General features: G+C 40.2%; 1 protein-coding gene across 1 annotated transcript; it reads left to right on the forward strand.

The window, feature by feature from the left end:
- Nucleotides 1-4,772: 4,772 nt before the first annotated feature.
- Nucleotides 4,773-26,240, forward strand: rasgrf1 (Ras protein specific guanine nucleotide releasing factor 1). Its single transcript, XM_026365727.1, has 27 exons — nt 4,773-5,377; nt 9,733-9,839; nt 10,062-10,209; nt 11,249-11,341; nt 11,433-11,686; nt 12,856-12,935; nt 13,039-13,232; nt 14,933-15,042; nt 15,338-15,456; nt 15,975-16,135; nt 16,666-16,729; nt 17,217-17,359; nt 17,494-17,576; nt 17,665-17,913; nt 19,104-19,474; nt 19,565-19,684; nt 20,424-20,594; nt 20,787-20,893; nt 21,359-21,471; nt 21,565-21,625; nt 22,001-22,104; nt 22,200-22,284; nt 22,391-22,588; nt 22,685-22,764; nt 22,860-22,977; nt 23,066-23,134; nt 23,454-26,240. Exons 1-27 carry the CDS (start codon nt 5,102-5,104, stop codon nt 23,544-23,546), a joined length of 3,771 nt encoding a protein of 1,256 aa, XP_026221512.1. The 5' UTR covers nt 4,773-5,101; the 3' UTR covers nt 23,547-26,240.
- Nucleotides 26,241-26,850: the final 610 nt, after the last annotated feature.

Consider the following 26,850-nt stretch of genomic DNA (forward strand, 5'->3'; position numbering starts at 1 on the left):
AAGGCCCAGTAAAGGTCAAACAAGTCCTTAACAGAGTAATTTTTCATCATATTGGTTATGATCCCCATAAGAATGAAAGGGCAACATGGACGTCTGGATAAGTCTGAGAACTGAAAACCATTCTTGCTCAGTTCCCCTTTAATCTGATCAGAGGATGCCATGAGTGTGCCAGAGCTGATTGGAACTACATTGGATAAACTAAAATATAAAAACATAATTAAATATAACACACATTTTGGGTTATTTAACACATTTTTGTTGACTATATTACTCCATATTTGTTCTGTTGTAATTTCATATGTCTTCTGTATTAATGTACAATGCTAAAAATAATAAAAATAAAGTAAAAACACTGACACTGGCTGTGTCCAAACTTTGACTAGCAGTGTACATTCTCACTCATCATGATAATTCTTCAGCATATCAAGATACAAGGACATGCACCTTGCAAAAAACACAGTTAAGCTGGCAGTGACATGTGTGAAATTCAATTACAGACCTGCTGTGGATGCACTGTGTGTAACCCAGGGAGATTGGAGGAAGCGGCAGCCAGGTGGCGACCCTGTAGGCAGTAGCGAGCACAAATCACAATAGCCTGGGCTGCTGCCAAGAGTTGGGATTGTGCCATCACACAGCCCACCAACACTCAAAGAGCAGCTCATGGTCACTCATCACAGACACTCTCCGCGGTCTCTCTCTTGTTGCACTCAGGTCAGTAGAAGCGGATTGCAGTACACATTGTTGGCCACTTCCCTCTATAATTCATATCCTGCTCCTAAAATAGAGTGCTCGAACAGTACACACTGTTTCATCAGTGGCTGCAAAAAATAGAAGCATGCAAGTGGAGTAAAAAGCTGCATATTTTCAGACAAAAGAGAAATATATTAATAATTTAGAGATGACTGTGGTGTGTTGTATTTAGGATGTAGTGGCTGCAGTGACTTCACTTTCACTATGCAGGTTAACTGAACTGGTCGGTTACAGCGCACAGTTCAACATAAAATCAAACTTTCAATAGCTGATGTGACGGTAAATAAAATGTAAGAAGGATCTTTCTGGTCAGTGATGGTTCAACCAGGCAGACATGAAATCTGCAAGTGCCCACGCCCAGACTTCCTACATGTGATCAAGACTCAGTGGCCCCTGGGGATTTTGAAGTGTCTCTGTGCTGTTACACAATGGTTGTGAGCGATGGGAGCATCACTGAACAACACATGGCCACAGCCATCTCCGATAACAAGGCAAAGGTTGTATTCAACTTGCTAAACACTGAACACACATGAATTGAAGGTTAGGTATTGTGTGGCTTAGCCACCAGTGTTACTGTACTGCCTGTCTGGTGGGTCTACTTTTTCCCACTCCACCCTGCTCATGAGCTGTGAGTGGCAGGACGGCTAACCAGTGTTGACACAGGAGAATCAGCCTAAGTTGAGAGGGAGCAGCCGTGGGAGAAATGCCTGCCTGCCACATTGTAGACCGTCAGTGAGACATGTCAACCTCCATTCCAGTTAAAGTCCAAAAACTGTGTTGTAGTGTAGTGCAGCCCAGCGAGGCCTGTAAACCATAGAAACAATAAGAAAATGAATAGATTTCTGGTGTGAGTTAACATGACGGCACAAGAAAGATGTTTGTGCAGCCTGAACACTGGCAGAATGAGCATTTACACGTTCAGTTACTCATTCGGTGCACCACTTCATTCATTCAGGGGTCCTTGAGCAGAGCAAAGTGCTCCCAAAAGTGCCCTTTGGTTAGTTCAAGTGTCATTTAGATTGAACTAGAGGGCAGAAATTAACCCTAACCCACAACTACTTAAGTCACGCCTTATAATTAAGGGCTTATCTGTTGTAATGACTTGAAATGATTTTTAATACCCAATAAATCAGTTATACTATACTATTTACTACACTGTCATTTTTCCTTGTAGCCATGTTTGTTTATTTGAAAAATGAGAAAATCACAAATAATAACCTATTTAAAAACTATTAACCCTTAATAGCAGAGAAAATGTTAACCCTGACATGATGGCAGAGAATATCGTTGGTGTCATCTGCGCGTCACCTGTATCATTCATAGAAATGTAGTATTGTTATGTCAAACAGCAGCACACATGATGATAATTTGCATACAGTGTGGCGGTGGCTCCACACTGTTGTTACAGTATTATTACAGCTGTGCAACTGGAGGTTGGAGCATCAGGGGAACATTTCTGAACACTGGCTGAAAAACTAGGAGAAATTGTCGGGACAACTCAGCTTTTTGTTCCAATATCACTGCATTGCCGTTTTTTCCCCCAGATTTCTAATTTTATTTAATTTCTGTGTGCAGCTAATCCACACTGTTAAACACAACATCATGCTTTAAAGGGATTTAAAATGTCTGTTTGTATGTTTGCTTACTCACTTTCAATCAAATAGGCTGTGACTGCCACAACAGCCAACTTGTTTGTTCCTACATGACAATGAGCATGAGGGGGGCTGGATAAAATCCAGAAGGCTGTTTCTAAAAAAGGAAGGAGTAATTAGTAAATGTCATTTGAGAAGAGTATGGCGAATTAGAAGCCTGGTGGATCATGTAATTAGGACTGGAGCCTTTTCATAGGCAGCTCGGGGAAGGACAAGGACACCACGGCTGCAACCTCTGCCGAACACTGACAGCACTACGAGCTGTTACAGAAAACACCATCTGACACACACACACACACACACACACGCACACACACACGCATAAATTCACACACTTGGCCACTGACAGAAACAAATTTCTGCACACATGCACACATGCAAGGACAGATCACAAAGTCAAACAAGCCTGACAGTGATGCATGGTGCGGTTTTTCCTTCTTCTCTTGATTCACATATCTCACCGTATGGATTGTGTGCATGTGGAGTCAAAACATATGAGTGACGTTAAGATTTTGTTCAAAACTTTGGTGTTTAGTGCATTTTTAATCAGTAATGACAAATAAGTGATTTACCGCAATCTTAATATTTTAGTTTATTTCAAGTGTTTTGTTTTTACGTGTAGTTTCATCATGTTTTCTGCTTCAGTTACATTTAACATCCCACATTAATGATGCAAAAAAAATATTTAAATTTATATGTAAAAAAAACAAAAACAAAACATGGACAAAGCTATTTTTGTATTACAAGTTTCCACATGTGCTGTTTTTAAGTTTATTAATCAAAGATTTGTTTGACAAAAAATTTTGTCAATAGAATAATTATTTAAGTAACTTGCTTTTATCAGTGTACATTTTGTATTTTTGTTGTAAGCCTGATGCTCTGGGAAGTCATGATGGGCATTTTCTATGTCTGGTATTTAGTGATTAAATAATAAATTAAAATAATAATTATTTACATTTGGTGTTTTCTACAGATTCAGTGATCCACAGAAGACGATGGACTAGAAACTAACACATCAACATTACTGATCTACTCAAACTTGGCTCCTTTAAGGCCCTAGTTGCAGCACACGTAGCTAACATTGAATTAGTTTATCACAAAACAGATACTCTCATTTAACATTTGGTTCATATTTAGATAACATAACTAGCAAGTGAGTAATTGAAGAAAAACAGCGGGGTGGGGGTGGGTGAGGGGTTTGAATAGGACACTGCAGAGTCTGGAGGGATTTATTGTAGACTAGATCAGAGAGACTGTAGATAACAATGGAGATGGAGTAATAAATAAATCTCCTCTCTGAGAAGTAGCCAGGGCACTGACAGGAGCAGATTAGAGCCTGCGCCTTTTAAACAAATTGGGTGCTCAAAGAGGAATATTGGTTGTGGGCTTATTTTATATTTCAGCTCTTTAACCACACAAGTCTAGCGGTTCCCATCATGGTGCATGGTTTCATTTCATTCATTTATTTATTTTTTGTAAATACGTTTTTGAATTTGACCTGTTAACTATCTTAACAGTGGTTTAGCAAATTATCATTTCTTTCTTATGGTTTTTACACTTAAGTATATGTTTGTGTTTCTTAGTTTCACTGGACACACAGACAAATTCGGTCTCATGAAATGATGCCGCATATCCTACAGTACCTACCTGGTGGTTGTAGTGTTCAGTTTTTGTTTTGCAGATGTGTTGATTAAATTATTTGATCATTTTATTTTGTTTGATAATATTTTTTGAGGCCTTGTTGACCTATGATGCAATACTGTATCTGTGTTTTCCCTGCACAACAAGTCAAAATGTCTGCTGTGAAAAACTTTCTTGTTTTTATTGCCATGACTGTGTATAGTATAAAAAAAAACCAGCACAGACTAGTAGTGACCTGTGCAATCATGTAAATTGACCTCTGGTTTAGTCTGTTTTGTGCTATAGAGATATTGCACAAATGTATTATTAAAATACTGCATTACAAGTGAGAACAATGAAAAACTTTATTGATGTAAAACCAGGAAAATGTCCTCTGTATGTGAAAGGAGGTGACATTGAAGTGAAAGTCCACAACTCATTTACATTAAGTTGTAGACTCATTATTGTAAAAAGCCAACTTTTTCAGTAGCAGTGAGCTAAAAGAAGCCAGTGTAGTTATTTCCTGTGAATGTCTGTTATTTTTCATACGTCCTCAGTAAATGATTCTTTGCTCCAAACTCAACTCATGCGGCGTCTTGTTGCAGCGTCTCTGTCCAAGGTCCTGAAATCTGCTTTCCCAAGCATGCGTCATGTGACTTCACCCAGCACTGCCTAGCTCAGCACCAAGCCTACTGGTTTCAGGAGATTTCATGTGAGAAAAGGACAAACCCCGAACCATTTTCCCTCTCATCTTGCTTGTTTCGACTGCTCAGATCGCCCCCATTTCCGCCTTTTATTTTTTATTTTTTTCACGATCGGATAATGTGGACCCTCATGACGCCCGGAGTATGACAGAAGATTTTTAGGATGCTGGACTTGCGCTGCTCGTTTTGTTCCTGTCTTTTTACTTAAATGCCAACACGGTGAATGCGTCGGACTGAGTGGACAAGCCTGCTGCTAGAGGTCCGCATTCAGAAAGTCAACATTTAGTCTTTTTCTAGATTTGAATTTTCTCCGGAGCGACTTCAGAAGGATGTAACCACCGATCCACCGTGTGCAGCAAAAGTCTCCTCATCAAAATGCAGAAGGGAATACGACTTAATGATGGTCATGTCACCTACCTGGGGCTTTTGGCAAAAAAGGATGGTACAAGACGAGGGTGCTTGAGCAAAAAGAGCTCGGACAACACGAAATGGCACTCGAAGTGGTTCGCTTTGCTACAGAATATGCTCTTTTATTTCGAAAACGAGTCCAGCTCTCGACCCTCGGGATTATACCTGTTGGAGGGATGCATATGCGACAGGGCGCCTTCACCGAAACCTTCACTGTCAGCCAAGGAGTGTTTGGAAAAGCAGGTATGGTGAGCGCGCACGCACACACACACACACACACACACACACACACACACACACACACTGACTCCTTCTCGCTGCTTTATTGTTTTTCAGGCTTCGCGTTAAAACACCGACGAGGTGCAACAGTGATTGCGCTTTTTCTCCTCTCCCTTTTTCTCTTTGCGTTTTTTTTTTTTCTTTCTGATGCAGAGATGCTCTCCTCGTTTCCCATCGTGTGATGACCTCAAATCCAGCGCAGCAAAAATAACACGAGGTTCCAAATTGCTGTATCGCACGTTATATAAGCCCTGCGTGGCATTAATGATGAGGTAACAATATTAACACCTAATGATATTACAGCAGCCCTGGCAATGGGCTATGCAGTGTTTTTGCTTTAGGTTGCAGCAAACCTCCGATCGCCTCCCTTTAATGCTTGGAGAGTTTTCGGTGGTGCATGAAATGTAAATAGAATTTCTGTCTTTGTCGGGGTGATGCTTTTGAATCCTGGATGCTCACATGTATTCCTTTTGACTTTCAGTCATCATCTTTTGGACGTTTTAGGGCGGAGAGTGGTGTACCTCATGCTTCTTGAAATAAAAACGCACAAATTAAATAAATAAAAGACTAAAAGTTGTGGCCTCAGGGTTTCCATCTTGTGGCGGAATGGTGAAATTACAGAAACAGCAGGGTGCTAGTGATCAGTCACCTCTGATCTAGATTACCTGGATTCAATCACTCATTTCAATGTTGCTGCTTTTATTTGCATCATACATATGAACAGTCTATGTTTAATGTGGTCTCTATGTGGTGAATTGTTTTAAAGGCTGCACGTAGCAGGATTTATACATTTAAATTGTATTATGAAATGCAGTTCGGACTTGATCCTAAATAATCTCCACTGGCTGCTTCTGAAATTTAGCAAAACAATAAAGCCCGGAGAAGAAATGTTAACGAGCCTACTCGCAGTGTTATTGTGAATAAAACAGTCCGGGAGCAAAACACTTCAGTGCCACCGGCTCCTCTCCTCTCTCCAGGCTTTGTGCCTGACTCTGTAGGTAGGGCTGCAATCCAAAGTGAGTCCAGGCTCTTCCTGCGAACAGCTGCCTTTGTGCTGACAAAGCAGAATGCAGTGCTCTGGCTAATGTGTTCTCACAGTTAGGGCACCCAAAAACCCTCCCCCGAAACAAGCTGGAGTCTTTTTGAAAATATTTTTGTCAGCGATGCTGTTTCCCTCTGTCTTCTGCTGTATTAAGTGCAGTAATGTTAATGTGAACATGCACATTGAGGAAAGTCTGATCCACAGAGCTCTGTCATCTTCAGCAGGATTCACGAAGAACTGGAGAAAAGATAAATGATTCACTTTCTTCTCTGAATGCTGTTTGCAGAGAGTGAAAGCACTAAGAGGTGTGCAAACAGTGAATGACTAATGTGACTGATATGAACAGTTACCTATCGATGTAAACAAACAAACATCTTTACCAAGACTTACGATTTTGTTTTAGCAATCCACCATAATCCAGATTATATTTATCCTCAAATGCAGTTAGTGTGAAAATGATGAGCCCAAGGTTTCTATGGCAACCCTTATTTGCATCCTAAAGAATGATGCAGTTGCAAGGCGGGGTAAGAGAGAGGAGAGAAGTAGTGTGGCGCATATCTTCTATTAATGCGAGCGCTATCTGGGCTAAATTTGTTCCTTGCAGTACCTTTGAGGGGTCAGAGACCGTTTATAGAAAATGCAGCTGCTTCACACTGGGAAACAGCAGCACCTCGGCCAGTAATGCACATAAGGAAGCTGTGTTTTGTTACAAAACGTACTGTAAATGAGACGATCATAATAATTATTATTAGTAAGACATGATATAATGTGGGTTTTTGATGGAGGCTATAACACCCCAACCTAAGCCCTGCATCAAAATAAAAGAAAATCCAGCAGATGCAGTTTGCATCTCCGGGGAATATATAACTGTATAGGTTTTATAATATGGATCAGTAAAACTGAGCAGATTGTCAGTCACTAGCAATTATACGAGGCACAAGAATGATTCTGCTCATGTAGAAATAACAATTAATCTACACATGTATCATTCATTTACCACTCACTCGTGTCGTATGTGTCATTACAATAGAAGCACATTTCGGTTAATGTAAGAACAGATTTTATCCAGGTATTCATAATGTGGGATTTATCAATAAGTATCTATGTCATGATTCAGCAATAAACATACAGCAGGAAACAATGTGCGTAACATTGCCTCGCACCAGACAGTGAACGCACTCTTAGAGAGTTCATGAGGGAAAACTACAACAACACACATGCCTCCCTGCTAGAAATAGATTTTCTTTGATGGTAGGATGAATACCTAATGAATACGAAGATGGAAACTCAGTCAGCCATGAATAATGATCAGTCGCAGGTTGATAGGCGCTTGTTGAACATCTGCAGGCCAAAGATCAGATTCCAGTCTCACTCGACATGGTTGAAACACACCACAAGAAAGATGTTAGTTAACCTCTGGGAATTGTGGTTTTATTTTACCGTGGCTTATTTTTTTGTATCTTATCCAAGTTTTAATAAAATTCACCGTGGCATAGTTTTGATGAACTTTTGCAATGTCACAACATCTATTCCTCTTATTAGAGTTAATTTTTTCCAATATCTTGTATTGATGACATGAGAGTCAGACCACTGCACAGTCTTCTTAAGCACATCCCTCTCAATGGGTTAAGGTCTGGACTCTGGTCTGGCCAATCCATGTGTGAAAATGATGTGTCATGGTCCCTGAACCACTCTTTCACAGTTTGAGCCAGATGAATCCTGACATTCATGGTCATTCAGTATATTCAGGAAGTCAGCTGACCTCATTCTTCGGACACATAACGTTGCTGAACATAGACCTGACCAACTGCAGCAACCCCAGATCATAGCACTGCCCCCAAAGGCTTGTAGAGTGGGCACTAGACATGATGGGTGCATCACTTCACCCGCCTCTCTTTTCCCTGATGCGCCCATCACTCTGGAACAGGGCAAATCTGGACTCATCAAACCACATGACCTACTTCCTCTAGACAGTTCTTAACCCGGTTTAGTAGTTTCATCAATCTCCGTAGATGTTTTCTTTGCTTGATGCATGTCAATAATTTGAACCTTTCTGAAACAGACCAATATCTTTTCCACGACCACAGGATGTGTCTTCAGACATGGTTATTTAAAAAATAAAAAGCTACTCACTGCACAAATTACATAATAAATAATTCATTCTTTACAACTGATAAACCCATTACAAAGAATGACTGTCTGGTCAACGTGGAGGTACTTTAAATAATACGATATGTCTTCATTCAAAATAAATTTACAAATTTAACATACTCAATACATGATGATATGTGTATATAAAATTTTTAACAGCAAAATACCTATTAATCAAAGATAAATAAATATAATGGAGTAGAACTATTACAATGTTGAATGAAATACTCAATTGCCTCAAAACCTGCAGTTTAGTATTTCACTAAAACGTATTTAGTTACACATAAGAGTAGAGTTGCTCAAAAAGCGACAGAGAAGCTGTTACAGATTCAATCTTTCAATTTAATTTTAAAACAATCATTGGGAGCCCAAGGAAGCAATAGCCAGTAGCTGTTAGTAGCTGTTACTGCTTCCTGACAATTCCTCTATCAGTTCCTAATAAAGTAGAAGCAAAAGCAAAACAAAGCCTTAAAACCTCTCGTGATAGTGTTTTCTCCTCAGAATTCAATGATCTCTGTAGCAGAAATAGATGAAGGGATGGCTTAGAAATGTTGGATATCATCTAAAAACAATTAAACCTAAAAAAACAGACTAAAACTAAACAAGTTCAATCTATGATTCATGTGTTAACACAAAAGAGAATGATTTCTGGAAGTCCAGTGGAAAGGAAGCATGCTCATGTTTAATCGAATGACACAAGTAAACGCAAAAACAGCCCAAGTGTTCACATTGACTGGAGTTGCTAGGAAACAGGTATCGCACTGTTATGTAATTGGCCATGGCTCCAGCCTCCATGTCTTATGGCATTTCCTCCTGGGAACCAGAGACATCCCAGGAAGTGAGCTGGGGGAGGCTTCCCTCAGTGTGCGCCATCAATTGCACTGGTGGGCGAGGAAGATGTGGCTTCCCCAGGCCCTGTGTGGTTTTAAATCACCCGCTTAGTGTCTGCTGCAGCAAGACAGTGGAATAAACACAAAGACAAAAGCATTGGAGGCGCTCCAGTGAAGCCACTTTATAACAGATTTATCCAGAAGGCATCTAATAGTGAAGGCTCCTTTGTGTGTGTAGCACATATAAGATGTCAAGTAAATAATGAATTCCCCCCTTTTTCCCCAATTTGTTTCAGTACTACTTCACCGTCAGCTTCACCCATGAAAACCAAAAGGCACTCGAGTTGCGCACAGAAGATGTAAAGGACTGCGATGAATGGGTGGCTGCAATATCACATGCCAGGTAAAGGCATAAATCATTTAAGTGTGCAGACATGGCAATTGGCACAGTTGAATTAGACAGTAATCATTTTTTACTTGTGTGCGAAGTACAGTTAAAACATCACTGAAGAAAATTCTATCACCTGATCACTTTTTATGTGAGATAAAGTTACATCCACTAATGGGAAGTTATAATACAAAACCTTGGCTATGTGGTTTGTGTCTGTGTTTGCTTGTGTTACAGTTACAGAAACTTGGCCACCGAGCATGAAACTCTCATGCAGAAGTATCTTCATCTGCTTCAGATTGTGGAGACAGAGAAAACAGTTGCTAAGCAACTTCGACAACAGATAGAAGATGGGGAAATTGAGATTGAAAGGCTTAAGTCAGAGGTAATATTCATTCTTTTGCACTCAGCAGTAGGGATGTAAACAAATACGGATACATTATTCAGATATGAAACACACTGAACAGAATAGCATCCAAATCCAAATTGTGTCGTCCACTGACTTCAGTGGACGACACAACCGGACCAGAGTGAAATATATAGTATGGATAGACGTGTTGAAATTGACTGACAGATATTCATGACGCGCAGCCAATGTGTGTCTGTCGTGCACAATATCAGCCAGACCTGCTGTAAATAGACTTCCTCAACTGGCACAATAATACTATTATCATTGCTTTGTGCATTGCACCTACAGTACAGCCCTTTCCAAAATCCGTCCGCCTTCTGTCCTTGTCACAACCTGCCAGAATAACAACATCTGAGCCTGTGGGAAAACTATGGATTATGCTGATTATTGCTTTGTTTGCCGCATATGTGGAAACTAGTGTGAGAGGACAGAAATGGATGCACTACCCCATCACAGAGAGAGAGAGAGAGAGAGAGAGAGACGTGTTCAGACCGACCCCTCTCCACTCTGCATCTCCTCTCAGAAACAATGCCTCGAATAGGGCTGTGTTCCCGGCTGTATTCTTCAGATCAAATAGTCATTTTACTTTAATGTGCAAATGTGATGCTTCAAATCAAATTATGTGCTGAATATGCATGAACATGGCTTTTTTATTGCATCTCGTCTATGAAATGCAACAACAATTAACTCTCTCGCTGTCTACAAAGTAAATAGAGACACTTAGCTTCAAACAGTTCAACATGGCAGCTCCAGGATGTTTTTTCTTTATTTACCTGTTGTCAACATGCAGGACGCTTTGTTACATATTGTATTTAAATGACCAATGTAAACAAATACTGATGCCGAGTGAACCAGCCAAATGAACAAAGTCAGTTTAGTCTGACTACTATCCCAGCGTTGACAGGTCTGTTGAATCAGTCACTTTGTTTACACGCTGGTACAGTAAGTGAGAAAAAGAGAAGTGTGTACAGTAAGTGGGAATGACTGGTCTTTCTTGTGGTTGCTTCACTGGCAGATTGCTGGGCTGCTTAAAGACAACGAGAAGATCAGCGCCAGCCCCACAGTGGCCCCAGCGGAGGACGATTCTGAAATCAAAAAGATCAAAAAAGTAAAGCATCTGAACTTGCTGCTTCATTTTATGAGCACGTTTACTAGTTCAGAAACTGACGAAAGCATTAAAAAACATGGTTCTGCTGCAGGTTCAGAGCTTCCTGCGAGGCTGGATCTGCAGAAGGAAGTGGAAGACCATCATCCAGGATTACATCCGCTCACCACATGCAGAGAGCATGAGGAAGAGGAACCAGGTGGTGTTCAGCATGCTGGACTCAGAGGCCGAGTACGTCCAGCAGCTCCACATCCTGGTGAACAACTTCTTGAGGCCGCTCCGCATGGCTGCCAGCTCCAAGAAACCGCCCATCACGCACGATGATGTCAGCAGCATATTCCTCAATAGGTTGGCTCCTCTCATTTGTCCTATAAAAAAATCATCCTAAAGGTGTCCTGTGGAGTGCTCATGTGAACAGTATGAGTATGGGGCAACACAAAAGACTGATATTTGATGGCAATGACACAGAAAGGAATTAAGCAATGTGCAAATGTGAACAATGCAGATTTAAAAATACTGTAAAATCTGTAATGTGCATGTAGGTTTAAACACACACCTATTTTGTGAAAGAATGCTGAATGTAAACATCCTTCTACAAGAAACCTCCACAGGGACCTTTAACAAGCAGTTTTGTCCATTGTTGAGTCAGCAATTTTTTTCAAAGTTACATAATATGACTTTATACCATAAAGGAGGGGAGAAATAAAAACTCACTATGGGTTTATTTCGGTTGGAGAAGACGTGCTCATGAGAACCACAACAATCAATCATCATAAAATGCTTATTTCAGCTATCATTATCTTTACAGTGGGGCATTTATCAACCTTTTCTGTCTCATTTGAAGACTGATAGACTTTTATATCACCATTTAGAAATGGTCAGTGACAGTCAATTGTTGTGAGATTCAAAACATCAGTCTAGAGAAAAGTATATTGATGGCCATGAAATTATTTGACAGATGTTCATGATGGACAGACAATACATTTCTGTTCGCCCAACTCATATAAAACCAATGTGTATCCAGGTAAATCTGCATGTTGTCATCTTGTAGCCCATATAGATTTCCGAAAACAACTTGGTGGTTGTTAATTATATATTATAAATATTCGTGCAGAAGAAAAAATTTCCTTAAGAGTGAAAACACAATGTGCTAAATGCAGTCATGCTTTGTTGTGCTATAGACATTACATTTTTTTATAGCTAAGCCACAGGATGAACAAATGTTTTATGAACATGGTTTACTGATGTAGACATAAACATGTTCAGATTGTTTAATATCCAGGCTTTGGTAAAAAATCTTTTTGCTGGACACAGACACTACAATGAAGATGCAAATCTGCATATCTCATTGGCCTATTCAAAATCCACCCACACACTCATCCAAACACGTTCATGCTTCAATGAAGCATCATATCAGGGCTTTCATTTACCACAACCTCGCTGGACGTTGACAGAAATAGTCGAAGATTCTACAAAATCTGTTTCACTGATATTTTTCTTTTTTTTTTTCGTTTCAGTGAAACTATCATGTTTCTACATCAGATATTTTATCAGGGTCTCAAAGCCAGAATAGCGAGCTGGCCAACGTTGGTGCTGGGTAAGAAACATCTCTTCTGTTTTCACTGCCTCTTTTACAAAGCTGTTGTTAAAACTCCACAGAAGAAGCCCCTTGTGTCATTGTTGCCTCGCTCTCTCTCCAGCTGACCTGTTCGACATCCTGTTGCCCATGTTGAATATCTACCAGGAGTTTGTGAGGAACCACCAGTACAGCCTTCAGATCCTTGCCCACTGCAAGCAGAACAGAGACTTCGACAAGCTGCTGAAGCAGTACGAGGCCAAGCCCGACTGTGAGGAGAGGACTCTGGAGACCTTTCTCACCTACCCCATGTTCCAGGTTAGCTCATTTATCTATCTGATATACACAAGAAATAAAGGCAAACCCATTTGTTTACTGCACAGCTGCAGCCCAGAGCAAGATTTTATCGTTAATGCTGTGCTTTCCCAGCCACTCTGGGCCGAGTTCTTCTCTCCACATATAAATGCTACCCTCGGGCCATATATTTCACCATCTTAATACTATAGGTGGCTGTTGCTTTGTCAATGATACCCTGTTGTAGAGGTCTGTAAAGCAGCAGGAGTCACTTTTAAAGGCACTGTGTATGATCCAAACATACACAAACAAATGACCATCACCTCCCACAATGAAGCACTTTTTCTTCTACAGGTTATCTCTTTGCATGTTTTAGGGTTAAGTGTACCTGTTTAATCCTGCTGTCTTTTAATGCGTCCTCATTTGTGAGCTGCTATCACTGTTAAATCAATTGACCAGTGTTTTAATTCAATGACTGTTAACACAGTTGTGAAGCCTTTCACAGTGTGTGTCTGTGTTTGCAAACACTGACATTATACATTCAAACTAAATCAACCAAACTGAGAAATTCATAAATTGTGTATTTTTTACTTTTAAATGAGGCTGAAGCTGCCACTGATGACACTGAGGTCATTTCATCTGTACTGTCTAAGTGAATTTGAGTATTTTGGTTGAACATTTTACTTCTGCACAGTAACTGAGAGTTCAAACCTTTGAATTTAAAGGATGATGAGAGAAGAAGCAGTTTATCAAACACATGACTGGTTGATTAACGTGTTGATTTCATCACACCTCAAATGCTGTGACTGCAGTTGCCTACAGTTTTTCTGAACCAAATGCCCATCACTGTCACGGTTGCTTTTAAAGTTTATCACAGACTCAGTGCATTCAGTTTATTTTCAGTTAACTGCATATCAAGCAGCATTGTTTTGGTTTCTTTATCTAAGGCTAAGCTGACGATGAAAGCTGAGCCAGCTCTTTCCATCAGAGCCAACGAGCTTTGGAGCAACCCATTGGTTAACTTGTTAGGTTTTTTTGTAAATGCACTTTAATAATCCTTCATTTGAGAGTGATGCAGGACTGCATGTTGTCGCTCTTGTTACATCTGGGACTCCACCTATCTCAGGTAGTTTACACTACTGCTTAATAAAGGTGGTGCCACTGACCGGGTTTACACCTGCATAAATTTAGGCTAATTCCACATTGGATTAAATAAAAGGTAACCTCGTAACCATAATGTCTGTGCCTCTACTTGTAACCAATGCAGTATTTTAATCAATGTGTTTCAGCTCACTAAGGATTTGGTTTCAAAGACCCACCTCCTTCACAGGCTGACTGAGCGATGTCCCATATTGTAGCATCGCTGATCAACAACAGAACCAGCAGGCATTTGTCTGCGTTTGCTCAGAATATCCCTGTAGTGTTTTTCATGTCTATAAAAAGCGGTTGTTTTTGGAGCACGGACTTTAATAATGGCTCCTTTCTGGCAAGGCACGCAGTTTCCCAACAGTCCACTCTGCTGGGGCCTACTGCAGGCTGTGCTGTGTTGATAATAAATTTTGCTGATGAGTGTAGATTGTGTTCTCTACTGATCTACTTCTCATTAGTGTTCGTGCTCATCGGCACGTGTGTGTGCGCACGTTTGTGTGGTTGTTGTTGCACTTATGTTTGCATGTAAGCTGTTATGTTTGACTATGACTCCCCTGTTGCTTTGTGCTCTCTAGATTCCCCGTTACATCCTTACGCTCCATGAACTTCTTGCCCACACACCCCATGAACATGTAGAGAGAAACAGTCTGGACTACGCCAAATCTAAACTGGAGGAGCTTTCCAGGTACTTTCATCTAATATTGTGAAACCAACATTTCTACAGTGCAACATGTTATGTTTAATGTAGAATATTTGGTTTCAGTTACAGTAAAGTTTCAGAACATCAGGGTTGTTTTATACTTTTACTTTATATAAAAAAAAAATCACAAATAAGGAAAATATATTTCTCTATATAGTACTATAATTAAAAACAAATATTGCAAATGTAATTTTTTAATCCTCCATACTTATTCTCACACTTGTTGTATGTATTTCTACTGCTTAATCAAATGAAAATGATGAAATGTCCCTGTTACTAGAATCATGCACGACGAAGTGAGCGAGACGGAGAACATCAGGAAGAACTTGGCAATTGAGCGCATGATCGTAGAGGGTTGTGAGATTCTGCTCGACACCAGCCAGACGTTTGTAAGACAAGGTAACTCCCGACTTCAAGTGCTGCGCTCATAGTACACTCGGGCTTTCTGTCCTTTGTCACATCTGAAAGCCCAATCTCACGTCTTCAGCCCGGTATTGAGGGGAAATAATCTGTTTAAAAAAACCAAAACAACCAATACCTCCCTCTGGTGAACAATGTGTGCTTCTCGTGAGGAAAGTCTTAAATTTCCAAGTGTAATTACCATCTTCTGAGTGAAACTAATAATGTGGAAGTGTATATGTCACACATCCCCAACAGGCCTAGATGAGAAAAGGGAAAATAAACATGGTACATTAATTAATCCTTAGTTTCTCATGTGACTATACATGTTCTCAAATGTAAAGGGAAGCAACAGAAGAAATTTAATACAGATTCATTCTTTTATGATATTTCTCCACTTGTCTTGCTCCTTTTTTTTTTACTCATGTTCTTTTTATACGTGTATCTCCCTCTATCTCTCACTTTCTCCTTCTCCGTGTTCCTTCTATGTGCACAAACTCTTTTATTCTCACATACAGGGTCTCTCATCCAGGTGCCGATGAGCGAGAAGGGCAAGATCACCCGTGGGCGACTGGGTTCTCTGTCTCTGAAGAAGGAGGGGGAGAGACAATGCTTTCTCTTCTCCAAGCATTTAATCATCTGTACCAGGGGTTCTGGGGGAAAGCTTCATCTCACCAAGGTGGGCAGTAGCTTCTTGTTTCAAATATCACAATGCTCAGGCTCTGCAAAAAACAGAACCTCTGAGTTATATTGAATGCATTAACTGACAGGAGATGAAAGCTACAAGTGGCAATGACCACTGGAAGCACATGTACGTAAACAATTCACATGAAATGTAATCCATGCATTGCTGTTTCTAATTTTAATTTAGTCTATAGTCTAGTTTCTTACAAAATCAAAAAGATGTCAAAAAGAGCAACACAGAAATTAAAAGTAAACTTTATCTTACTGTAAAGGATGCAAATATTTGACCTACATATGATGATGATTTTCCACTGTTTAATGTACACAGACACTACTTACCCATTTTCATAATAACATCTGTGTTTTAACTTAGAAGAATATTTCAGAAAATTGTAGCTGACAAACACGACTTAAAGTTGTAGCTGTGTTGTATAATATTTTGTAAGTGTATGTTATGTAATGTTACACTATGTTCAATGAAATTATGCTGATGCAAACTGAATGTAAATTGTATGTTGTTAACAGAATGGAGTGGTCTCACTTATAGACTGCACTCTTATGGAGGACCCCGAGGGGACAGATGATGAGTGTGAGTGTTTTTTTTTTCATGCAACACATTAAAACAGAGGCACCATGTGAGTTGTTGTAGATTACAAATTAATATTTCAGTGACCCAGATGAAATTAAATATTATGTAATTAACATTTGAAACAACTGTGTCTAATGTCAGTATATCACTAGAAAGTAATACATACACAGAGCACCCTGGTTATCCAGATAGTTACAGTGCACGCCACATAACCACAGTTTGAGTGGGCTGGGGACCTTTGCTGCGTGTTGCAGCCCTCCTTTTCTCACGTTTCCTTAATGTCTCTTCACTAGAATCTGTAAAATATAGGCAAAATATGCCATACTTCTTTATTTTTATGCAAAAGCTTGTCTTTTCCTCTAGAGTCATTTATTTAATTATTGCTACATGTTTACAGTACAACATGCTTTTTTATGCCTTTACCACATATCTGTTCAAATTTATAGAGAAAGTTGCTTCAAGTCATGTCTTTGTGTTTGCCTCAAAGCTAAATCAGACAAGACAGGCCAGGACATGGAGCACCTGGACTTCAAGATTGTCGTGGAGCCAAAGGACAGCCAGTCATTCACAGTCATCCTGGTTGCCTCCTCAAGGCAGGAGAAGTCTGCATGGACCAGCGACATCAGCCAGGCACGTCAACATGCATCACAATCTCCAGCAGTCAGACGAGAGGCAGAGGATGTCGGCAGGAAGCCTGCATGTTATAGAAGTTGCTAACAATTCCTCTGTCTTCTCTTTTCACCTCTGCTGCATTTGCTCTACAGTGCATAGACAACATCCGGTGCAATGGGTTAATGATGAACGCCTTTGAGGACAACTCCAAAGTCACGGTGCCACAGATGATCAAGTAAAGAAAATATTTTTACAATTTACAGTGTCACATTTTTTCGTGGCAAATGTGAGTTTTTGCTCACTGTGTTCTTTTCCCTGAGTAGGTCAGATTCAAGTCTGTATTGTGATGATGTGGACATCCGCTTCAGTAAAATGATGAACTCCTGCAAGGTGCTGCAGATCCGCTACGCCAGTGTAGAACGCCTGCTGGAGAGACTCACTGACCTCCGTTTCCTTTCAATTGACTTCCTTAACACCTTCCTGCACTCCTATCGCGTGTTCACCACAGCTGATGTGGTACTAGACAAACTCATCACTATCTATAAGAAGCCCATCAGTGCCATCCCTGCACGGTGAGTCACATTACATTTGGACAAACTTGAGTGTTGCAAAGTTGTTGACAGCGTTTACAATAGGCAAACAAATCGTATTGGATACATCTGGCATCCTTCCAGACAGTAACCCTGTTGCATAAAGATGAGAAAGGTCTGTAATGATGTGAAGCATTGTCATCCTCTAATCAATGCAATGCATGCAGGCGCCAATTGGGGTCAATGAATTGTTTCCTTCTATCTGTACATGTGACTTATTTGTGTTTTTACACATTATAATGATTTATAAAATTGAGGACATCACTGGCTTCAGAAATACAATTTCACATAGGAAATTGATTTTCCTTTTAATGAAATGACTCTGCTATCTCTTGTGTGTCTTCCCTGTGACAGAATTAGTGCTTACAGTCTGTACTGTATGTGATTCTGTGGAACAGTTAAGTCCAGTGATCTTCCAGGCTTTGTGTGTGATTTGTAGAGGGGTGGGGTGGGGTGGTCTTGTTGGTTTATGTGAACACAGATAAGAACCAGATTGAAGCAGTGGAGGAAGACGCTCTATGATGCCTCAGTATCTGTGTTTCTGCATGTTTATGTGTGTGTTCACTGGTCAAAAGCAGTAATTTGGTCCAGTCTCTCTTCGAGTGTCTGAACTGGGCTCTGTCGCTCTATGGCAACCAACCTCAGTGCTGCAGGACCCCACCCTCCCCTCCCTCACTCCTTGTCTGCAAAAGATCCATAGTGTGAAATATTGATGGATTGTTGCAGTGGGGCTAACTCTCCACTCCACAGGCCAACAACAAGGGCCCCACTGTGGGGTTCAGATCAGGGGGAGCTCCCCATGCCCATGCCCTGCGGCATGCTCTCCTGTGGTGCTTGTCATGTCACCGTGAGACACCTACACTTGGCTGCTTGTGTCAGCAGTGGCCATGCGCACTATCATTCGCTGAGCTATTTATGGGAACCCGTGAGGTCGCCAGGAGGGTGGCAGGGAGTGGGAGAGGTTTTCTGCAACACTGCAGCCTGCATCCTGCTCTAAAACGATGAGACGTGCCTGCAAAGAGACTTCTGGTTGCTGAGTTGACTTGGTTTACATAAATTATTAAGGAGGTGTTGTGTATTTCGCTCTTAAAACATAGAGCATACTCACCAAATATCAAAGAAACATTTTCCTATGTCCTAAATTCATTTGGATATATCCTCTCCTGATGCAGGTCACTGGAGTTATTCTTTGCCAGCAGTCAGAACAGTAAACTCCTGTATGGAGAGCCTCCCAGCTCCCCCAGGGCCAGCAGAAAGTTCTCCTCCCCTCCTCCTCTCGCTATCGCCAAGAATTCATCCCCGAACCGTCGGCGCAAGCTCTCCCTCAACATCCCCATCATCACTGGGGGCAAAGCTCTTGACCTGGCTGCCCTCAGCTGTTCCTCAAATGGCTATGCAAGCATGTACTCATCTGTGTCCCCATTCAGCAAGACCACCTTGGATATCAATAAACTCTACGTGTCCAGCCCTATCACAAGCAAAATCTCTGATGAGGCCGAGGACAAAAAGGACAAAGTGGAAGATACCTCAGTGTGCAAACAAGGTAGGTCAGCTGCAGCTGTTTAAGACGAATCATTCCAACCATTGCTGCAATGATGTTGCGAGTGACCTGTGAGCTTTTGTTATGATACAGATCTCTCGGTGCGAGAGGAGAGTGACAATGACCAAAATCAGAGTGATGAGGGGGACCCAGAAGCTTCTCCCACCAAGTCACCAACCACCCCAAAAAATGTCAAATGCAAAAACTCTTCAGGTACATTGCATCTTAGAAATGTGCACTGACATGAAAACAACTTGATGGTGTCAGATCCCAGCTTGTAAACCGCACACACTTGTAACTACTCACCCTGCCAGAAATATAAAATCATGTAAAATATAAATGTGTTCATGGATATGAACATGTGGGGTGAGCCAATGCTTGGCTTCAGTAGGTGTTAGGGAAACTTGTGTCATAGCAACTACATCAAGAGCGTGTTTTCCCTGCCGCCCCCAGTAATGAGGCTGTTTCATAGGAACCAAGATTATCTCTGCCTTCTGAATCTTGTGACAAAATCACACAATAGGTTATTAAAGGAGAGCCTACTTTTGTATATGTGAATTAACTGGAATGGTGAAGCGCTGTGAATGTCGCATGGTGAAGGATTGTTTGCTGCTTTATGATCTATGTTCCCAGGATTTAAACATAGCAGACTGCAGAGAATCTGTTGATTCCTCTGTTATGCTGATATTTGGTGGCTATATTTAGCTGCAACCATCTTGAATATCAAAGCATCTTGTAAAGGCAAGTCTGGAGGGAAACCGTTGTGTTGGTCTGTAGTGCCCCCTAGTGGAGGCTTTAGTGAGGAGAAGCAGGTCATTCTGCAGTCAACATACTGTACTGTCTATCTACATTCAGCTGTACTCAGTAGTGATATTTTGCAGTATATGTAATGTAAAAGTTACATCCCTCTCCAATATCAGGTTATCATTTGTTAATCCATGCTTTCTTGTAGACTTCTCCTTGTTTTCCTACAACAACGGCATGGTGATGTCCTCGTGCCGAGAGCTGGATAACAACCGCAGTGCCCTGTCTGCTGCTTCCGCCTTTGCTATTGCTACAGCTGGAGCCAATGAGGGCACTCCCACCAAGGAGAAATATCGACGGATGTCCCTCGCCAGCACTGGTATAAACATCTATCCACTATCCAATCAGGATTTAAGCTCAGCGAGTTTAACCACTCAAAGAAAGACAAGATGCACCATGCCCCGTCCATTGTGCACTGGTTCTAGAGTCATACATCATCAGATAATATTGGTGTTTGTTTTTAAATCTGTAGCTTCCACAGTGACAAGACCTTATTGTAAAAAACTTGCAGGTTTCCCAACAGATCAGAGAAATGGGGACAAAGAATTTGTGATCAGACGAGCAGCAACCAACAGAGTCCTGAATGTCCTGAGACACTGGGTGTCCAAACACTCTCCGGTAAAATATTTCCACACAATTCAAGGCACATTTGTAGGCACATCTCATCATCGCCATATGATGCGCCACTGAATTGTTTCATTTGAAAGCAAAGACTGACAGAGTCAAAATGTTTTATTATCAACAATACTGGCTCAAGAAATTGCTAAAGAAATCTCAAAACCTTTACCCTCAGACAGTGTTGGATCGGCAGTAATGGTGTTGTTTCTTCACATTCTTTAATGCATTCAGGTTTTACTGTGACTAGAAAATCCTTTATTTTTGTGTAGTAGTTAAGTACACTTCACAAGATGCCTTACAGTAGGTGAACCCTGCATTAAGGTACTTAAATCATAGTATATTACAGTGTTATAATATGTGATGTTTGGAAGTCACTTAAAAAAAATAAAGAATAAAGAAAGTGAATCCAGTAATACTACTATATCAATTTCAGAGTATTTACTAATACACCTGTTTTGTCTCCAGGACTTTGAGAGTAACAATGAGTTGAAGACAAAGGTTATCGCCTTCCTGGAAGAAGTGATGCATGACCCTGAGCTGCTGACCCAGGAGAGGAAAGCAGCAGCCAACATCATCAGGTCCTGCTCTGTGCTGTCTGACTCTAGGATTACAATTGTTTGAAACTGTTTGTATTGAATCAGAGTTTGACATTCTCTTCATCTGTCTGTCAGGACTCTAACTCAGGAAGATCATGGTGACAATCAGATCACCCTTGAAGACGTCACACAACTGGTGAGTTTTCTTGATTAAACCAAACCAGCCCTCAGTCCATAAGTGACTGATTTACCCAAACCAAATGTGTTGTTTCCTAAAACGTAGTTCCTTCTGACCAACAATTCAAAATACCGGCATGTGAAAAAGTAGAAATAGTGAAACCTTCTGCAGTCTGTGTCCATTTTTCCATCCAAAGATAGTGTAAAACATATTTTATATCTTTTTTCCTCCTGCTGTCCTTCATGCTTTAGAGGAAAGTATCACAGACGGGCTGCGTTTCTAAGAGCATTCCTGTGCAATTTACCAGCATCCAGTTCACTGACGTTTGAGTATTTGATTTGTTTTTCATTCACCTGCTACATGTTTAAACATTTCTTGTTTTGTGTATCCTAGATGGGAGGAGGGAAGGCCGAGCCCTTTGAGAATCACTCTGCATTAGAGATTGCAGAGCAGCTCACTCTGCTCGACCACCTGGTGTTCAAGGTCATCCCATACGAGTGAGTGCCATCACAGTGTTACTATACTACAGTATTCTGTACATATAATACCAGGGTTGACTTTTTCTATTTTGGTTAATCTGCTCACTTTGCAGGGAATTCTTCGGACAAGGCTGGATGAAGAACGACAAAAATGAGAAGACACCGTATATCATGAGAACAACAAAGCACTTCAATGATGTACGTTCTAATCAACAAGCCGCTTTCACAAGTCATCTATTGTCATTTTAATTCATTTTCCTCACAAAAAATTAAGTCAACACTCCCACTTTCTTCCATATTCAAGATAAGCAACCTCATTGCCACAGAGATCCTGCACTGTGAGGATGTGGTCAGTCGAGTAGCAGTCATAGAGAAATGGGTGGCTGTGGCTGACATCTGTCGCTGTCTCCATAACTACAATGCAGTGCTCGAGATCACCTCCTCCCTAAACCGCAGCTCCGTGTTTCGCCTCAAGAAGACCTGGCTGAAGATTTCCAAGCAGGTCTGAGCTCCTAATGCATCGATTCAGTTTCTTTTTTTTTCTCCTCGTGTGCTCGGTACTAACAATAAATGTGTTTCTGACAACATTTTCTTCTAGACAAGAGCATTGATTGACAAGCTGCAGAAGCTGGTCTCATCAGAGGGGAGGTTCAAAAACCTGAGAGAGGCTTTGAAGAAGTGAGTTCGGTTCAAGGACATACTGTAGTCCGTACTGGATCAATAACTCAAACATGCAATGCAAGTGGATGATGTGTATGTCTCCTTCCCACCAGCTGTGATCCTCCCTGTGTGCCCTATCTGGGGATGTACCTCACCGACCTGGCTTTCATTGAGGAGGGAACGCCAAACTACACAGAAGACAACTTGGTCAACTTCTCAAAGATGAGGATGGTGAGAGGTTCAGTGTCCTGACACGTGAGAGAATTTGTGTTTTTTTTAAACAGTCTGAATTTAACATCCTGCTTCTTGTGCTTTTCAGATTTCTCACATCATCAGAGAGATCAGGCAGTTTCAGCAAACAGCGTACAAGATTGACCTGCAACCAAAGGTAGATTAATACCAAGACGGTAGAGCAGTGGCTCTTTGACTTATTGTCATGTATCTGCAACTGTGTTTTAATTGCATACCAACATGTGTGCCTAAACCTTTATTTAGGCACACGTTGGTTTATAACACTGACTGGTTTTTACCACCTTTCATCTGGATATGCAGCAGGTCGTATACAGTATAGGATGTCAGTGTCATCCAGTTCAGCCAGAGTGTTTACTTCTTCTTAGTTTGTTAAGAGACAATTTAGAGAAAAGTGAAGGTAAATTAACAAGTTTCTTTTATAGAAACTACCAACAAAACCTTTTCTTGTATTTCAGGTAGCCCAGTATCTACTGGACAGGAGCTCTGTTCTGGATGAAGAAAGCATGTACGAAGCCTCACTCAGAATTGAGCCTAAAGTGCCCAACTGAAGGGGGAGATGGTCCTCTTTGTTATCTTCTCTGTTAATATTACACATCAGTTGACATTAACTTTTGTATAGTTGTACATGTTTAAGATATTTGCTCCTCTGTACAGTAGATGTTTGATTACACAAAACATTTCAGTGTATACTTTTTGTTTGTGTCATGAACCCACGTGCTTTGAAGATTTTTTTTTTTTTTGGGGATATTTAAAGCATAATAACTGAGGTCACTGTGGTAGCACTCAACTGTGTCTTCTTGATGACCAATGACATTATTTTGCATCACGCCATACTGTGTCAACATTGCACTTTCTGAACACTCGCTCTGTCGGCCGTAATTCTTTTGAATTTTATTGATGACTGAATTTCTTTGCAACTAATGTAGCATTGTAAAAATTTAACTGCATCAAATCAGGTAAAAGAGCACAGAGGATCGAATTGTATTTAATACTGGGAACAATGATCAGTGGGGATGACAGCGAGTTCTCTGAAGCATAATTGTCTCTGTGTTTTCCAACCAAAACAAGAGAGATTTGTTTCTTCTTTTCTGCTCACAACTCTAAAGACAGAGGCTTCTAACTATTTTTGCACTGCAGGAAAATATTATAATGATAGTGTCACAATGGACCAGCCAACAACACAGATGGGGGATGAATCTAAATGGAAAACACAGCTGTGTGTCGCGATGTAGTTGCTTACTAAATGATAGAAAACATTAAGAACTGTATTTAATTAGGTAGATTAAGATTAGACTATATACGACTGTGCAGTCACAGTGGCACAGCAGTGCATTAGATGCCTATAATTTCACCATTTTTTCATAAGAACCTAGTTGCAGACAAACAGGGCAGAATGCAAACCTTGGTAAGAAGTAGTCAGTGTTGGCCTCGAGTTGCTAACCTCAGCAGGAGATGGCCTTAGGACAGACAAGGTTAGACAACAAGATTGAGTGGTTGGGGTTAGAGAAATATATGGTGGGGCCTACATGCATTCCTCCCTGACAAATTCCGAATGGTTAACATTTGCTAAACACAAGCACTAAACAGAAAGTAGCTTCAGTTGAGGCAAATGAGAAAGTTGTTCATTTTGTTTCATATTAAAGCACTTAACAAAGATTGGCTGCTAGTTTGTTGCTAGGTGAAACTTTAAGTAAACAGTACAGTTATATAGTATAGTTATTATAGTTCATCATATAAAGTTTTTAAACTTCAGGGCAGTAGTTGCTGAAATATTGTACTAAAAAACAAAATAAACCTAATGAGAAGGAAATGTTGGGGGATTGCCAAAGTCAGTAAGTTTCATCCTTTAGCATCTATGAGTATGTGTACCAAAAAAATAGCTGTCACAGTGGTGGTCCGACAGGCCAACACTGTATTTAGTGTCATTCCACTGGCGTGACTAAAATCAATATGTTGTTGTTGGATATGTGACAGAGAGTGATATTCACCCAGAATCATGCAGTTTCTATTCTGTCCAGTAGCAAATGTTTCAAGGCTAGGTAATGGTCCACGGCTGTGGGGTTGGGAACCTCTGTTCTAACATACACGTCTTCACAGTGATGAAATGTGTTTTCTAAAATTTGAGCAGTCCACTCCTTCTGTAGCCCGTTGTCACATCAAGCACATCAGCTCATTTCATATGATCAGTTAGAAACTGTAATAACATACAGTGAAGAAGGGTTTAGATTGCTGTGATCTAAGGAGAAAGATAAGTCATCTGAATTTTCCATTAACACTTGGAGTACACCAGTACGGTACAGCGAGTTCTCCCTTTTGTCCAAATCTTATGTCTCTTGGGTTTTTGTTTTTTTTTACTTGAACTCATCAAAAAAGATCACACGCGGTGGTAAGTGTTGTGGGTTCGGCCATGTAGAGTAAGAGGTTGTTGCTCTTCTGTAATTAAAAGACAATCTGTCCTTTTTGCTGTTCCAGTGATTGTGGAACGTGACTGTATATCACTCAGTTATATGCATCGCTGTTAAAAAACTATGATAAAATGTATGTGAATGACCTCTGCCTGCAGCATTCAAACACTATTTTTGTAGTAGTATAAGAGAGAGTGACCTGCTCTTTATATGAACATGGGAAAAGTATTTTGTACTTTGTTGTTAATTCGCCCTACTGAGATGTGCTGTACATTTTGTACATGCAACCCTGCATATTTCTCAATGTGGAGCAGTGTAATCCTTTCAGCAAAGTTGCATCTCAAGTTAAAACACAAAACAAAGCTACAACAGTGTGGTCTTGAAACCATGACTTAGGGGTAGGAGATAACTTCAAAGTGTTTTGCATTTATACTGTAATCCTGTCGATAACCATTTCTGTTAGCAGGAATATAGTAACGTAGTGCTTATTCTGTGAATATTTGTATGTATTTTTACTATGTATGTACAGTACACTTTTGAAGCTTATGTGGCAGGCATGCAACACCTTCACAGACAGAATAATACTATATACTTATACTGTATACACTTATACATGCACATACTCTTATAAGATATCTAAACAAATAAACATTTTGCTGTTAGCAATACCCAGTGGTATGAAAATTATCTTTCAACCCTCATGTTTCCACACGTTAAGAACTATTCCCAGTTTTGTAAGAAAAAAAAAGAAAGAAAACAGAATAAAATATATGAGGATGATCAAAAGAAGAACAACAAATAAACAAAGTATATGTTTCCCAGTTACCTCTTGCTAATAAATCCATTTTATCTCAGGGGCATTTTGTCTCAAGTGTTTTTGTAGCTCATCTATCAGCTGGCATTGTGCTCGTTTAATATGGCAAAATAAAAATCTGGAAGTATTTCATAACACTTCTCTGTAATGGTGCACAGTAACCTACAGTGATGGACGTTATTTAGTGTTTCTGTGAAGAAATTCCACAAAAACTAACCTTAAAATGTATATTAATTAGTTAGTAGTTAGATATTAACATATATTATTTGTGATGAATGGTTAAGTCCAATGGAAACCAAAGTTACTGTCAAGTTATAATGTTAATATAGTGTTAGACCAAGTAATTAATAATAAATAGTATGTGTTAAGTGTTAATATAGGCGTAATATGTTGTTGTTACCCTCCCAACTTTATTTAGGAATATCTCCCCACAGTATAAAATACAATTTAAACTAAATTTCGACACAGAAGCTTTTCTTTTTTTTTTATTTAATGCAGATTCTCAAATCAAATTATACTTTTTAGACGGTTCATCTTTCCCACTTACTAATCCAGCTTTACATTAAAGAGTATTTCAAGAAGAAATTGTCGCTTCAAGTTTTTTCACATGTCATATATCTCTTCTATATCTAT

Source organism: Anabas testudineus, chromosome 6 (genome assembly GCF_900324465.2).
Source record: "Anabas testudineus chromosome 6, fAnaTes1.2, whole genome shotgun sequence".
NCBI lineage: Eukaryota > Metazoa > Chordata > Actinopteri > Anabantiformes > Anabantidae > Anabas > Anabas testudineus.

Excerpts from the sequence above, each read along its gene's own strand:
- rasgrf1 (XM_026365727.1), top strand. The coding sequence starts at position 5,102 with ATGCAGAAGGGAATACGACTTAATGATGGTCATGTCACCTACCTGGGG. Across the intron at positions 21,472-21,564 it reads GCAGCAGCCAACATCATCAG|GACTCTAACTCAGGAAGATC; the intron begins GTCCTGCTCTGT and ends TCTGTCTGTCAG. Across the intron at positions 21,626-22,000 it reads TTGAAGACGTCACACAACTG|ATGGGAGGAGGGAAGGCCGA; the intron begins GTGAGTTTTCTT and ends TGTGTATCCTAG.